We start from the raw sequence: 17,581 nt of genomic DNA, 5'->3' as shown, positions 1-17,581 counted from the left end.
CAAGGAAATTTTTAGTTGTATCTATCTCATCCGAGACAGCACCTCTAAAGACTTCAGGAATCCCACGCTTTATGATCATAAGACTTATGCGATTTGAGCGATCCCATTTCTCATACTCTAATTTTTCCTCAGAAGAACTAGAGTCTGTAGGAGTAGGGGGTCGATCAATTCTTAATGCAAGGTCTAGATCCATGCAGCCAAGAACAATCAGAATGTTCTCTTCCCATTCCTTAAATTTTGTCCCATTAAGGACAGGAATAGAACTCAAATTTGCAGATATGGAAGCAATAGATGCTGAAAATTAAATAAATAACGAAACTTAGAAACTCACATTATAGGAAAATAAATCAATAAATTAATAAATACATATGTTCAAATCATGGAATTTAACCCATCTCAAGATACCCAGTGCACCATTGATGTCAAGTCTTTGGACAGTAACACCAACTGCTAGTGGTACTCTTGTTGCAACGATCAAATATTGACAATAAGACATGTCAAACAATAAACCTTCCTTTGGGCCGATTTACTGCTCACATGTATACCAAATAATTGTCACACATTTATCATCGCAGGTGTACATGTAATTCTGCCAAATATTAACCTTCCTTTGGGCCGGTCAATACCCGCATGAATAAACATATACTCAGCCATTTGACACTCTTCATGAGCAATTTAGACAAGAGATGTCACTTTGGCGACGTCAAGTTTCAATTAACTCATTCAAAAATGTCAAACTTGACTTGAACATATATTTATTATATCCAAATAAAACAATATTTTAAAAAAAAGTATTGTTCACTCATATAAACTTTATTTCATTAGTATTTCATAATTATTGTTTTATCAAAAAAAAAAAAACAAAAAAAAAAAAGAAACAAGATAGCATTAAAGCAACATCATCTTATATGTCTGGCTACTTTTTCATTTGAATATATAATCATCATTTTTCAAGCTGGCAATCCAAGATCATTAAGAATTCTTGATAATTATCTTGTTCATTTAACATATAACTCAAGTTTTTGAAAATAATTTCTAGATGAGCAGTTTTATTCACTAGTTAGGGTCAAATTATTGTCATTTTCTTAGTTAAAAAACTAATTTATACCAAGTGTAACCTTTTGTAAATAAGATATTAAAATACTTGGTGACTCAATTTCAACATCATAAAATCATAAATTCAAAATACACAATCAAATTCTTAAAGAGTAGGAAGAGCATTCAACGTTGTAGCAGCAACCAACTATCCAAACACTAAAGCTCCAAATGGGATATTTATGCATCAAATGTTTAAATCATGATACTTAAACAAGGGGATCATAATATAAAGTAATAGTTCCAGGCAGCAAAGACTTATATCAGTATGTGTTGATAAAAAACCCTAGCACAGATTCCAAAACAAAATCGAAGGAAATTGAGCAAACTCCACATGGAAATGTAGACTCACCGACCCATTAGCGTAACAAAGAACACCATTTCCAACTACATTTTGCTTAGCAGACTATAACAGAATTACCCCAATAAGCCATTGATTTGTCATCTACTTTTTAATTTTTAATATTTCAAATGGCAGAATTTCATGGCATTATTCACGATTCATTAATTGTTCCAATCATCCAAAACAATCAACAATTATAGAAAATCTTTATAGTAAACTATCAATGGCATATCAACAAAAAAAAAAATTATAACCGAAACAAAGAAAAATATGGATTCCATAATATATATATCCAAAATCCCAAATTACAAACCCTAAGATTTCAATCATGTCAAAATTCCCAAATTGAATCCTAAAACAAAGACAATAACCGAATTTCATCATGAATTAAACATGGTAGGGTCTGATACCAATTGTTAGCAATCCATGTCAATTACATGATGAATAACCAATGGCGGAAGCGTACCTGTGGGAATTGCCATTGATGAAATCCTGGGATGATGATGATAGAGCCAATGGGTTGGGTGATCTTCCTCAGCAAAACACCCTGAAGATGTTGCTCTCTTGATGGGGATAGAGAGAACCAGAGAGTTTTCTCCTTTAGGTTTGTGAAACTGAATAGTCTTATTGTGTTTGCCTTGGGGACCACTACCCTTATATATAACTATTATTAGTTATATCCTAAATTGCAGTATTTCTAATTCAGTCCCTCATTAAATTAGAAACTGCCTGGTATCTACACTATTAATTTTCATAACTATTATGCTCTTTAGCCATAAACTATTATATATTATTTGACCCCTAGTTTATTGGCTAATTATATAATGACCCTAACACACTTTATTAATTAATTAATTAATTACATATGTGACCCATAAATCTTACAATGAGATTATATGAATGACATGTTGAAGTTGTAAACTATTAAAATAAAAGATTTATTTGAGATAAGTAAGGGTCACAAAGAACATATACACACTAATTCATTTTATGAGAATTTGACTTGGGTTGTATTCAAGAAAGTTTTAGCTAATATTGTTGATGAATACAAGTGAGTCAGCTATGTCGATAACGACAAAGCTGCGTGTTGTTGTATATGTAGAAACACTCATGGATTACCTTGTGCATGTCAGTTGACAAGATACAAGTTAGAAGGTGTTCCAATCCCATTAGATGTTGTTCGTATACATTGGAGGAAAACAACCACGAATAATAGCCTAGACGAAGAAAAGTTAGAATATGATGATGGAGCCCTATCACATATCATATTATCAGCATTGATTTTGTTAATGAAACTTATTGGATTAAAGTTAAAATAAAATCAACATGATTATTGCCTCCACTTGCATGACATTGGAAGAAGCACCACAATGATGAGTCTACATCATGAGCTATAGCTTATGCATGACGTTTACAATATTGGAGTTCATTAGATTTAGAACATACATCAGATTATATGTCTTTGGCAGATGATTGACACTTTTGATTTAAAATTTTATTTCATATATATGTAGTTTTCAATTAGCTAGTTTGTTTCCTATGCACTTCACATTCCTTTTTGTAACAAAATTCATTCACATAATATACAAAAGATTAAATCATTTCAACTTTTAACAAAACAAGTTTAAAGGAAAAATAAATAAAAATAAAGTCTGAATAATAAATCAATCAAGATAAGTCTAAATAAATAAGTTTGAATAATAAAATAATACAATCAAAATACAACTATAATCACCTCTTCTAAATATGTGTCAAGCTCTCTCTAATAAGATATGCATCTCATCTTCAGGATCTAACCTTTGTAAATCTAACATCTGATGTATAAGACCACCCATTAGCTGATAACGCATATACGATTCACCATGAGTAGTATCAGAACCAACATCATGACTAGGACCAGGAACAAGACTAACATCGTGACTAGGACCAGGACCATCATCATAACTAGGACCAGAACCATGACCAACATCATGACTAGGACCAGGACCAAACATCACGACTAAGAACATCGAAGCATGGAGGTTCTGCAGCACGTAAGGGATAATTCGAGGATGAGATTTCCTATAGTACCATTGAATGTATCCTTCAACATACTCGTGTGAATACGCAACTGGATGCAATCTAGTACGAAGAGATCATACATAGTTCCTGTACATACTTCATTTAACATCATCACATACAACAAGCATCAATGGTGTAAGAGTGATGTGTTGAGTATACCCAAATTGTCGTATGCATCTTTTTAGTAAATTGCTAGTCTTTGTGTTTCATCTCTCAACAAAAGCAGATATGAGATTATTGTCAATCATCTGCAAAATACATCGTTCCAGATGACGTAACTCAGATATAGTAATCTATTGATCTATCTGAGTAGATAATATATATCTGATATCAATGAATTTATCTTGTTTTTTTTTCCATTTGAAGCAACTTCCGGGCCCGTCTATTCTGTTTAATTAAAATAACATACAATAAATTATACGATTAATTAGTTTACTATATATATACTAAATTTTTTCACTATTGGAATAATTCTTTTAAAAATTGTTTTTTTTTTCCTTTAATTTTTCTTATCTTTTTCAATTAGTACATTTTATCTTTAGTGAATTCTTAGTAAATCAAATTAAACTCTAATGAGTTATTAAAATCAGTGAATCAATAAATTAACTATTTCAAACAAATTGAATTTCTAAAATCAGCTTTGTAATAAACTATATTATAAATATATGAAACTATACATATTATGCTATATTATACTATGTAATAAAATAAATTATTTACTAACCTATCTATCCACACTTTAACTGCATTGTGATGCTCATAGTCTTTAAGGACGGAAAAATCGTAAAGACCTCCAGAAAATAGAGGTTGTTCAGGCTGTTGATGGTGATGCATGTTATCCTGGTGCTATTGATGCTCCTCTTGATCATCAAACACAAGATCCTGTTGCTCAAACTCACACTGAAGATAATAATCCTCCTCTTGTTGCATCTCTTCGTTCATCTTTCTTATTTTCTCAACGACAACTCTCCTATTGGATTACGTAAGAGGTTGAACTCGTGAATGTTCCACAGTGTTTTTTGCTCTGCTAGTCTTCACTGAAAAAAAATTGGATCAAAAAATTGTTAAATTTTTTTTTTATTTGAAAACAAAACTTACCAGATATTTCAAGAATGAATAAAATCCACGATATTGAAAAATAACTATCGAAAATTTCATTTTTAAAATTTTCGATAATAGATTTTCAAAAGAAAACAAAAACTTGTTCAGACATTTCAGATTGTAAGTTTAAGAATATTTTTGTAAGTTTAAACATAATTTTTTTAAATTGAGAGATATAAATTTAAATGGAGAGTACAAAATCCAATACTCTAGGTTTAGAGGCTACAATCCACATACGGGCGTATGAAGTCTCCCAAAGCCCAATCCATAGTGTGTGGTAACAAGTGAACGCCTTTGTGTTACGTGTAACAAATTAGAAATGGAAAGAAAAAAAAACTTGCTTTTTGGTATTTTGTTTTACTTTCAAGTCATCTTCATTTTATTAGCTTTTCTAAATTCTAGGCCAATTCGTATACTTCTATGTGTATCTACCACTATGATCGGAAAAAGTACTATTTGGTATTTTAACAAAACTACATTATTACTGTACGAAAATTTTATCAATATTCCACAATTATAATCCTATTTCCATATTTTACACAAACTTTCTATTTTCTTTTTTCACTAAAAAATAAGAAAAAATTGTTCTATCCCCACTATCTTCAATTCTATTTTAAAAAATGTAAAATTTAAAATTTTTATAATATAAATACAAATGTGTTTCGAAATATTTAATTTAAATTTTTTAGAATATTTTAAAATACAAATATATTTTAAAAATTTTAAGAAAAATTTAATTTTTCAAAATTTGTATATTCTAAAGTTTTTAAAAATATATCTGTATATCAAAAAATATAAAATAAATTTTTAGATACATATAATTTGACAATATTTTTAATTTGAACATTTTTTTGTATCAATAAATTTTTCATAAGTTTATCGGGTATATAAATTTTTTTAATTTTACTTTTTTCTTTGAAAAATATTTGTATAAATTAAGTTTTCCAAAATGATAAATGTGTTTAAAAATAGTTAAAATTAAAATTTTTATCAAAATTCAAATTTTAAATTTTTTGAAATATATTTATTTATCAAAAAATTTAATTCAAATTTTTTAATTTGTATTTTTTCTAAAAATTAATGTATCAAAAAGCTTTTAAAATTTTTCAGTTTGTTTTGGAAAAAATTGTAGTTTCTTCTTTTTATTTTTTATTTTTTTTATTTTAATTTTTATAAACAAAAGATAAAATAGTTTCTATAATTGTGGAGTACATAATAAGTTTTTTTGTATTTTTGTTAAATTTGCATAGATTTCAAACGAGTACTAAGAGTATTAGGATAAGTTGCCTCTTAAAACTAAATCGCAACCAATTCACATCATTTGTATAAGTGTAGAATAAGATCAAAAGCTACCTAATCAACGATATTTAGATAAGAAAAACCGACAACAAATTAAAGTTAAAAAAAATTGTTAATCAACATTTTAGAATAATAATCGAATTGAACTGAATAAAATACAAGAGGGAAACATCATATGAATCAGTTCGTCAATTTCATATCATTAAACTTATATCTTTTTCTTATTTTTATACGAGTGTACGAAAAAATTGTCCAAAATGACAAATAAATGAGAAAAAAAAAGAAGAAGAAAAATTACATAAAATCTTGAATTTCTTGTTGAATCATTTGTTCCAACCACAACTTAGACCCATCCATGAGTTCAGGACTAAGTCTAAACATCAAGACACAAAATTCCATCTGATTAAGAGCACCATCACCATCATAATCACCTTCCAAAATCATGGATTGAAGATCCTCATCACTTAACCCTTGTAAACCAAGCAAAGACGAATTCTTTTTAAGGCTTTCAAAAGTGATGACCCTTTTATTAGAATCCATCAAAAGATTGAATCCATTGCAAAGCTCGTTTATTAGTCCTTCCCCACCAAGTTTGTTGGCCATGAAGGGTAAAGAGTCTTGAAATGGAACTTGGGTGTTTTGTTTTTGAGAAGCCATAGGAAAAGAAAGAGTGAAGAGAATATATTATGTGTTATGATTTATGAATGAGGATGAAGAAAATTAAAGATGTGTTGTGTGTATATATAAATATGAAGAGGAAAGAGGAAGGATGTTGAGTGGTTTTTTCCAAGAAGGAGAGAGGACATAGATTCATTGAAGACAACTAAGAAAGAGAAATGAGGAACAAACTTGGTTGGAGACAAACACGGTTTTTGCATTGGAGTGAACTTGCCTAGTTATTTCGTAGAAGGTTCTCAAAGGGTAGAACCGTCCAGATGATATTTTATTAAAGTAAATCCATTAAATATTTAGGTACTGATAATGATGGATTTCTTTTAATTAAAATGGATAATGATGGATTCAATTCTTTTATGGTAAATTGATAATGATGGATTCCTTTTTAGTAAAGAAATAGTAAACAAACTGAGTCAAAAGAGGAGATAATAAACAAACCATTTGAGTCTTTTATCATAAACATTAGGGATTAGTAAAAAAAACATAAACATTAGGTTTTGACATAAAATTAAATTAGTGGTGTTGGGTAAAAAAAATTAGAACGTTTTTGAGATTTTGATTAGAAAATTAGAATACAAGAATTTTAAGTATGAGTTAATATGTGTTGACTCAAATGACTTGATAAAGCCCAAATGACTCGATAAAGCTCTCTAGCATGGAAGGAACATTACACATAATGTAGTGAATGTGACCAAAATGTCGAGACATCCCTCTAGTACATATGAGACTGAAACTCAGCTCTAATGAAGGTAACCAAAGTACATTTTTGTTGGTTTAAAAGAATGACGGACTAAATCATCATGGTATGATGTAAACATTACATCCTTAGGCAAAATGACATAAAACATCTGCCAATATGTCATCAATCCACCTTCGACAACATATTTGGTGGTCTACCTACGGGCTCTAGGAGTATGTTCAAGAATCTTTCCACTTTCCTCCAATTACAGATTTTAGGAAAGTGATCGTAAATCCAGCACTAGACCAAAAATAAAACACAATTTAGTAAATTAAAAATAGAACTAATAAATTAATAACACAACTTAATATGGGTCATATACCCTCCCAACTGCCTCGTGTCATAAATAGTTTCATCTCCCAAGCTATCATATAACACAATTAATGTAGTTGTATGCCATGAATAGTCCCGACAACGCTCCAAATTAGTGAACAAGCTAACATACTTCGCATCAATCCAAGTGTGAGTCTTGTCGACGAAAATTGTACTTCCAACTAAGTGCAAAGTATATGTTTTTGCAGCACACTCAAACTGGTTAGTTCAGATGAGACTTTTGTATAGATCTTGCAACCACTATAGTCTATATTGAGCATATTTGTTAAAACATAGTTCTAAGTTACTTCGTCCATTTTTGCCCCCAACAGTTCCATGTGCAACAATCACAACATTATTAGTATTCATATTTATTGGTGAACTAAATAACCTACCATGAAAGGAATGTGCAAAAGAGTCGTTGCATTTTTCAATGTGATGGTCATTTCCCCGATTGACATGTTAAACAAGCTGATCTCTTTATGCAAACGTTCTACAAAGGTCAATATAGACCAACGTTGGTCATCATCAAATAAGTTTAAGAAAATTCAACAATCCAGATTATTGAATCTAGTTCTCTACAGTATCAGGTACCTCTACTTTCAGCAAACTTCTTTAATTTCAGGTTGTGCGTGATAAAAATAAACATACTTATTCTTAATAAAATATTTTAAAAAAACATAAATAACATAACAATAAATTAATGTACTTAATTTCATTACAAAAATGTACAAAGATTTATTATTAATTAAAAAAACTTAATTAATTAAAATATATAGCTCATTCCCATATCTTACGACCCACTCAATGTTCGTATTTGTGACCAAGGGTCCTCCAGGGAATCCAAGTTGCTGGATCTACTTTTCGAATGTCTGCTCCTTAGCTTTCTCATCCTCTCACGTCGCCTCATAGTCCAGCTGCTCTGATTGGTCAATCTGCTGAGACTCTTGAACATCTTCGTCAAAATCCTGAAACCACACCTATAACGATGTTGACGAGGTGGATGATTAACCTCATACATCCGTCAATTAGATACCGTGTGAAAATTCTTTCGTCAGACGATAATGGAAATAATTTATCCATTCACGCATCTCGTCCTAATAATCGACTAAAAATAAACATATTAATAAGTTGTATTAAAAATATATGTACATTTCCAAAATTTTAAATGTTTTGAAAGTTTTTGAAATTTTGATTTTCATCGAAAGTTTGGAACGAACCAATTGTCAATTGACTTAAGATTGAATGGCAATTTTAAAATTTTGGTATTTGTCAGTTGTCAATTAAATTAGGAATTAAAAAGAGATTGTCATTGTTTGTGCCACAAACATCCCAATACTCGGTACCTTATTCGAAGCCACTTCCATCTTCTCTACAAATCATCATAAATCCAACTTCAAAAATGGCCGTCAGGTGACCTTCTCTTTCCGCTTTTCCTAAAGTTTGCTCTGCTCTATTGACGCACTCTTCCTCATTCTAACCCATCATCACTATGGTACCATTAATATTTTATGTTTTTTTATTTGTAGCTATACTTGATGCCTGATTTTATTCTGCTGATGCAATTATCAAATTTTAGTGATGCATGAGATAATATTTAGTTAATTTTAACTCTGGATCTGTGTTTTAACTTGCCCCATTTGTTTGCATAGTTTAATTAATAGCGGCTAGACTTTAGACATATCCTACATTATTTTCTATATACAAGTTCTGTTGTGAGATCCACTCAAATGAACTCTTCCAAAAACACTAGTAAATGCCAATGAGATACAATGTGTTGAAATAGAATAACTGTAGATGATGATAACTGGTTTGCCTAAAGAGGTTCCTTTTATATAATTCAGTACTTCTACACAAAAAGTTAACAGAAGAAATGGCCTTTGGTTTCATAAATACTATCTTGCTTGTAACAATGTGATGGAAATTTCATTGTTTGAATGCATCTTACTAGTTCCTGATGAAGTGCCAAATTGGTGTGGATAAAATGCAGGTTCCTTTGGTCTAGGCAATGCTTTTTCACCATTCAACATTAGAACTACACTTGACATGTCTGGTCTATCATCAGGTCTCTCTTGCACACATAAAAGACCTATTTGAATACATCTCAATATTTCTGGTTCAGCTATAACAATTGAATCTCCTAGTGATTCATCTATCACCTCCAAAGGTGTTTCTTCACACCACATTCTCCATGCCTACATCATATGAAATATTATGATTGTGAGTTTAATTTTCAATATCAGAATAGGTGGTTAACGCAATTCAAATATGTGATTAACCATGTTTCATAGATGGTTATTGAATATGACAAGATATTGCAACTCATTAACCATTCAGTAAACGTTATTAACCATGATTTTAAACTACACCAAATTGTGTTCAAATATACACGATTTAATGATTTTCAAATATACATGACATTCATTAAATATATATCCATTATTTATGTTCTAATATACACATGAAAATTGTAGTTAATGATGTTCAAAATCGTGGTTAATTATATTCTACAAATGGTTACTGTTCTGCTACATATATCTGTTAACCGCCTACTGAACGTGATTAATAATGTATTTGAATTGTGTTAACTATTTAGTTTGTTGTCACGTTTTGTGTAAAATAACACAACTCTTTCAATATGACAATACATAAGTTGTTTTAACTGTTAGACTTACATGTCCAAGAAGGTCAAGATCATGATCATCAGAATATTCTCTGTTCTTGTTTCCGCTAATTGTCTCTAGTAAAATAACACCAAAACTAAAGACATCGGATTTCACTGAAAAAAACCCTCTTGCTGCATACTCTGGAGATATGTAACCACTGAAACAAAAAGATGCAGACTCAGAAAAAGGAGTAGTGAATATTTATGTTTTATATATCAACAAATTCAAGTAATTTAAGCATGCTTACTAAGTTCCTACTACTCTTCTTGTTTCCCCTTCAGCTTCATCTCCCCATAATGTTCTAGCGAGACCAAAGTCTGATATCTTAGGATTCATATTTTTGTCTAGAAGAATATTGCTGGTCTTGAGATCTCTATGAATAATCCTTAATCTAGAATCTTCATGAAGGTAAAGAAGTCCTCGAGCAATCCCGCAAATAATTTGGAATCGTTGACTCCAATGTAGCAAACTTTTTCTAGTTTGATCTGATAAAAGTTTTCACCTTAGTTAGAAGAAGATAACTTGTTGATCAAGGTACATAAAGTCAAAACAAGTGATATATATAGGATAAAATATCAAACCAAATATAAAGTAGTCCAAGCTTCTGTTGATCATGAATTCATACATCAAAAGTTTTTCATCATCTTGAATGCAACAGCCAAGCAGTTTCACCAGATTTCTGTGTTGAAGATTGGCAATTAGTTTAACTTCATTTATGAACTCCTTTGGTCCTTGCCCTGAGGTGTTGCAAAGCCTCTTCACAGCTATATCTTGTCCATTTTCCAATATACCCTGATAATCATTATTTGGAAAAGTTAGAAATTAGGTTCTAGCTTATACATGTTTTTCATGTTTAGTTCATAACTCATTAAAAAGCTCTTAAAAGCTTATAGGTGTTATACTGCTGTGCCTAAGTTAAATGAAATAGCTTATAAAAAATTTGAGGTGCGAAGTGTGATTTCTAACGTATAATTTTTGAGCTAGAACTAGAATACTCATGGTTATTATAAAATTATCCTAACTTTTTTCTTTTCTGTAAGTACTTTGTTTGAGAAATGTATTCAAACTAGCTCCATTTTACCTTGTAAACTGGTCCAAATCCTCCTTGCCCCAATTTGTTATCAATGGAGAAGTCATTGGTTGCATTAGCTATGGTTGATAAATCAAATATTGGTATGTCAATGTCTTCATTCTCTTTGTTGTCACTGTGATTCTTCAAGCTAAATACTTGGTTCTTCCCTGAAAAGATAGAAGAATGATTGTGAATGCATTGTAAAATTTATCATAGAGAATATTTACTATTGTTGGACAATCATTGGAATAGATAAATAAACTTGTTCAAATTCTGTTACGCCACAATGTTATAGCACTGCTATAGCCGCTATTTGACAATACTATGAACTAAATAGCGCAAAGCAGAACAATAGCGATTTCTTCATGATAATCTATGCTATAGCTCTATATCACCGCTATATATAGCTTTTATTTGACAACAGTGGTTCAAACGACAAAAAGTTTACCTTGCTTCTTTACTTTCTTCCTCTGAACCCGATGTATGGCCAGTCCAAGTATTATCATGATCACAGTAAACATAATACAGCCTACTAGAATTCCTGCAAGCTTCTTCTTGTTCAAGCCATTGTTATGGTCTGATAGGTTAAAGCACTGTTAGTTTAATACAGCAAACTATGAATCTCAAATATTGTCCTACAATGAAAAATCATATGCATCATGTATGGCAACCACTGATACTATGGATTAAACGCATGTCCAGTGTCTGACACGACACCAGCACATGCGATTCATGTAATCTCTTTCATTTTCTTAAATTATTACCAGTATCAGTGTCTTGTCTATTGTCTAAGTATGTATCAGTGCTTCATAGCATCTTAGTAAGGTCTAGAATTTACATATTTTACTTCAGTATTTAAATGGAAAAGAAAAATCAAGAAAAGTAAAATTGGAAATAAAGTATTTGCACCTAGTTCAGAAGCTGCAACTCTTATGTAAAGATCTTGTCCACCAGAGCTTAATTTTCTCACATCCACAATATTATTAAACCAAACCAAGCAACCACTTCCACCATCTCTAATATCTAAATTTGCATATGCTGTACAAGAACAATTTCTCAAACAAAATTTCTCACATTCCTCAAGGTTCATATTCTTATCAAACCAAGATCTTGATGTATCAGGCAACTTCACTACCACAAGCTTCAAAAATCCATCACTGTTGCCATCACAATCCAAATTCACCTTCCTAATACAACCACCAAAATTCCCATTTTCTTGAGTTTTAGGAACAAAACCTTTAAGACATTCACACATCGGCGAGTTACCGACATCACAGTTAGAATTATCACCACATATAGCATAATTATCACACTGATCTGAAGGACCAACAAAGAAAATGTTCCAACTGATCATTGTCCGATCTGACAACATGTAACGCGTGACTTGACCGGTCGAACTAAGCATGTATCTTGAAACAATTGCTTCATTCAAAAGTTCAAATCCATAAGAAACTTCCTTATCAGTAATCACAAAAGAGTAGTTAAAGGATTTGAAGAGTGTGTCAGAAGGAATTCCTGATAAAATATTTCCATTCCATGAACCAATTCTAAACAATATTGTGTTTCCTTTTGTAATAACAACTTGAGGAAAACCATTAATATCTATATGATATGAATACAAACCAGTAGAAGGGTCTTGTGTATTTTTCCAAGAAACCAAACCTGTATATTCACCAGTTACTTTGTTTGTTCTGATTCTCATACTTGGAAGCAAAGTATCACCAGGAAGATCAAAACTTTGCCACAAAAAATCATCTGGGTTGTTTTCATTTTTCACAACAAGGTTTCCATTTTCCAAGAGCTGCAAAATTGGTTTTTTTATTGTTTTTTTTGATGTGTTTGAGGACCATACTATACCCTTTGTGGAATCAACAATGAAAAGAGTTCCTTCATCAGTGAAATTCAAAACTCTTGATGAGTTTTCAAGTGGAGTGTCTCTGTTAGCTATCCACACAATAGTTTTTGGTGAAATTTTCTTGTACCAAATACCAAAATATTGGATATTTGTGTCTCCAAAGTTGAAGAATCCTGCTTCAAAAAATTCATTTTTTGAGATTAGTGTCTCATTATCTTTGATTGATTGTCCTGGAAGAATGGTTTGTAAGGTGTTGAAGCTTGGTATGAAATGGAATAGAAGAAAGCATAAAACAAGTAGCATTTTAAAAATTTTCATTCATTCTCTTGGTTATGGACTTGGTCTAAGATCTACTCTAAAATAATCCAAAGTCTTCAAGAGTTGGTGTTATGTGCTGTGGTTAGAGAATCAAAGTCAATGTATCCTTTTTTTTAAATAAAAAAATGGGGAAGAGAGTTTTTTTTTTTTTTTTTTTTGTATAAAGGATAAATTTTTAATTGCAAGTATAATTGAATAATCAACGTCACACTTTTATTTCTTGGATTGACATCTATTGTTAAAATTTCAAAAATTTACCCTACACAATGGTGTACATATCAAACGCAAATTCATTAACGTCAATATAATACAACAGCAATAGCTTCTAGCCACCAAGATAAGTCAAATCAAATAATTTTGTTTTTAGTGTATGTAGGGTGTTATGGATTGGGATTTGGGAACCAAACATTGATGCAATATTGATTTGTTTAACCAACTCAATGATATTTCAACGTTTTGATTATTTGAATGTTTCAATGATGATCCGATGTTGAAAATGTATAGTTTGGATATGATTTTGGAACCTACTTGTTTTGAATCAAATAGTCTATACAGAATCTTTCAACGGGAACTCAACATAAATTCATGTGTTGTATACAATTCATTCATTTTTTATTCTAACGATTTAAAAATTACATTAAATTTCATAACTTTAATTCATATATTAATATTTTATTTATATTTAATTTTATTATAATTTAAAATATTAATTTAAATATTTTAATTAATATTATTTTTATTTTAATTTAAAATAAATTTGAAATTTTTTGTAACAATAATAAAAATACATGACATAAAAGTAAATAATAAATTTAAATTTCATAACAATGAAAAAAAAGTATGCGTAAAAAAAACAAATTGTTCCAATGAATAAGAAAATATATTTTATATACAAATTAACTGTAAAAAACTGACGGTCATAAATTAAAATAAAAAATATTGATAATAAATTTATTATTATTTAATTTATTTTTTGCATATCTATGAGTTTTGACACAATTTCAATTGTCAACTTGTTAATATTTAAATTTTACATAATTGCACGTTGATATTTGACAACCTTGACAACCGTCGAATATATTCTTACCTGATGTAATTTATGCCGGACCCATATTCGAATGTTCACAGATAAATGTAAAAAAGAATTTGGGCAAAAAGAACATAATTATTATTTTTTGTGCCCGATATCTCCTTCCACATGAATAAGCATGGTTTTATCATTGGAACCCTTACACTCACTAAGGGTCAAGATCGTATGTCAATTGCGTGGGATTGCTGCAACATGATGATAATGTTATGGCTTAATTATTCCTTTGAACTTGAAATTGTTCAGAGTGTGATGTGATGGATACGCTGAGACTTAGAAAGAATGGAAAGAAGGTTTATATGTATACGCTAAATGTAGACTCAAAATCTCTTTTTATTATTACTTGTTTGTGTGTTTGCTAATTTGAGAGAATTTATATCTATTAAAAATATAAAGAAATGATATGTCTTAAAACTTTAAGCCAACACCAAACCTTAAATAGGAATTAGGGATATATGAGTTTTGACACTAAGTAAGTAGTAAATTAATTTGTGAAGGTGTAACGTTTTTAGAGTAAAGACCTCTGCGTATGAACCTTAATAACGACACTCATAACGGTAAGGAAATCACTTCATTCGTTTTCTTACTTGAATTGTATGTGATATAAATGAAATGTGATGTTATGTATTGGTTTTATTTGTGTGTTATATTCAAAATATGTGTTATATGAATTATATGTTTATGAATGATATTATGATATTTAACAATTTGTGTATTTTGATTGATATCGGGTGGTTATTCAAAATAATGACTTTGTGTCAAAACTAGGTTGATTTAGGACAATGTTGAATGGTTTTGGACGCTCTGATTGAGTGATCTATTTTGTTACTAACTAATGTGATGATATTCATGCATGCATTACTGGTCTGGACCTAGTCGCGAGTACGTGACAACAATCTCTTAAAAAGACAATGTGATTCAGAAGAGAAAAAAACTCAACGGCGGGGTACTAAATATGAAACTCTGAAGATCATTCGTCCAACAATGATATATTATCCAATAGTGGAACTATTTGCTCCACATGGTGCTGATATTCTGGAATCATGCATTGACATATAGTCTACTAAATAGAATTTGTGCGTTTTGGTTGATTTGCATATTTGATGCTTGATGATTTTAAATGTTAAATGAAGTGTATGATTTATTTATATTTTTGTTATAACAACTATATATGCATGTTTATTTGTTCTATGTTTGTTATTTAGAGATAACATTTGCATTTGACAAGACGTCACTATAGTGTTACTTGAACGAATAATGTAGTGACCAACCTAGTTACATATTTTTGTACTGATATGAGACTTATTGGGATAGTTTTCTACCAGCTTACAGAATTATGACCAACTATGATTTATTTTTGGATAATAAAACGTAAGAGTTTTGACTTTAAAAGTTTATTTTGTTTTACGTATTAAATTTACTTTTGTAATTGTCAATACTCTGATTTATTATTTTTAAAAATACAGTTGAAAAAGTTATTAATTGATATTAAAGTAAATGAACATTTAAGACAATCTTATATAAAATAAATAAAAAAAATGAATTTGTAACTTTACATTATAATCTCATTAATTAATGTCTCTAAAAAACAGAAGATTACATTTGCCAATTACTCTAATTTTGGCTGAGGGACTGGCCAAAGTTATGGTCATGATAATAGAGGACGATCTTCTACTTCTGATCGTGGACGTGATAACAAAGTTTGCACATACTGTAGGACATAAAGTGGATATATGTTTTCAAAAACATGGATTTCCACCTCAATACAAAGAGAAATTCAAAAGGAAATATCAACAATTGTTTGATGAAGATGTGCATTATGTTTATGTGGATGACAACAATCATGATACTTCCAAATTTTCTTTCACGCCAAATCAACATAAGGCTCTTCTTCAAAGTCCTTCAAATTCTCATTCTACCAATGTCAACCATTTGACATCCTCTTATAAACATAATTCTTCTAGTAACATTCTTCTACCATCAATTTTCAATATTTCTAGTTCTACTTCTTGGCTCCTTGATACTAGGGCCGCGGATCAAGTGTGTTTTCCCAAAGATCAATTCCAAATTTTAAAACAAATTCCAACACTTTTTATAAAATTACTCAATGAATCAACCATCGCTATCAATTACGTTGGCACTATTGTTTTTTCCGTTGATTTTTATCTTTGTGATGTTCTCTTTATAATTAAATTTAACTTAAATTTGATTTCTCTTTTGCATTTAGCTAGTTCTCTTGATTGCAATTATTTTTGGATAATGATTTGAATTGATAGTAGTAATTACTTTTTTTCGACGATAATAAGTTATTTTAAAGGAAAAAGTTTGAACTAAAACAAATGTATTACATAAGTGCAGTTTAAAAAAGACATTAAATAAATTTGCTTTTAAATATATGTGCATTTAAAATAGAATAACTCTGGAACTCGGTAAAAACTTTATTTTTATTGTATTAGTGTGAAAAGCAACATCACTCTTTAAGATAAGTGATTCATTTGTCTCATTTTAAATATTTCATTTGAGGTTTATACAATTCTTTAGAAAATGATTAGTTGATTTGATTTCAATGATAAAATGTTTTATTTATTCAAATGTTTTTATTAATTGCAGTTAGCGGAAAAATTTGATGAGTTGAAATTTAATAAATAAAAGTATTAGTGGAAAAAATAATTAATATTATATTGGTATTGTAAAATAAAAAATAATTTGAGACAAAAAGAAATGGCAAATGAGGCATTAAAATGAGATGAAGGAAATAATTGTTTCCTTGTAAACTTGACTGGTCAAACTGGAAAAAAAATTTAAAAATTTGTGAAAAATCTAAAACATTTAGTTAAAACTTAATTTGTAGCCTCCATTTGTTATTCTCCGGTTCACATCTGTAGTACCCTAATTTTGTCCATTTTGAAAACAAATATAAAAAAGGAAATATGTATTTAAAAAAGGAAATAAAAATAA

General features: G+C 29.9%; 1 protein-coding gene and 2 long non-coding RNA genes across 3 annotated transcripts; 1 reads left to right on the top strand and 2 right to left on the bottom strand.

Moving 5' to 3' along the window:
• Positions 1 to 3,091: 3,091 nt before the first annotated feature.
• LOC113785463 (uncharacterized) lies at positions 3,092 to 6,828 on the bottom strand. The gene is made up of 2 exons (XR_003471581.2): positions 4,224 to 6,828; positions 3,092 to 3,886 (listed from the first exon to the last, which is right to left on the bottom strand). It is a non-coding gene; the product is annotated as an uncharacterized lncRNA (long non-coding RNA).
• Positions 6,829 to 8,816: 1,988 nt separating this feature from the next.
• On the top strand, positions 8,817 to 10,293 carry LOC113785464 (uncharacterized). The gene is made up of 2 exons (XR_003471582.2): positions 8,817 to 9,120; positions 9,616 to 10,293. It is a non-coding gene; the product is annotated as an uncharacterized lncRNA (long non-coding RNA).
• Positions 9,357 to 13,616, bottom strand: LOC101495047 (G-type lectin S-receptor-like serine/threonine-protein kinase At4g27290). The gene is made up of 7 exons (XM_004487584.4): positions 12,273 to 13,616; positions 11,812 to 11,940; positions 11,373 to 11,530; positions 10,873 to 11,083; positions 10,539 to 10,776; positions 10,301 to 10,448; positions 9,357 to 9,820 (listed from the first exon to the last, which is right to left on the bottom strand). Exons 1-7 carry the CDS (start codon positions 13,534 to 13,536, stop codon positions 9,521 to 9,523), a joined length of 2,448 nt encoding a protein of 815 aa, XP_004487641.1. The 5' UTR covers positions 13,537 to 13,616; the 3' UTR covers positions 9,357 to 9,520.
• Between the last annotated feature and the right edge of the window lie 3,965 nt (positions 13,617 to 17,581).

This window comes from Cicer arietinum, chromosome 1 (assembly GCF_000331145.2).
Source record: "Cicer arietinum cultivar CDC Frontier isolate Library 1 chromosome 1, Cicar.CDCFrontier_v2.0, whole genome shotgun sequence".
Taxonomy (NCBI): Eukaryota; Viridiplantae; Streptophyta; class Magnoliopsida; order Fabales; family Fabaceae; genus Cicer; species Cicer arietinum.
This window is presented reverse-complemented; position numbering and strand designations above follow the sequence as displayed.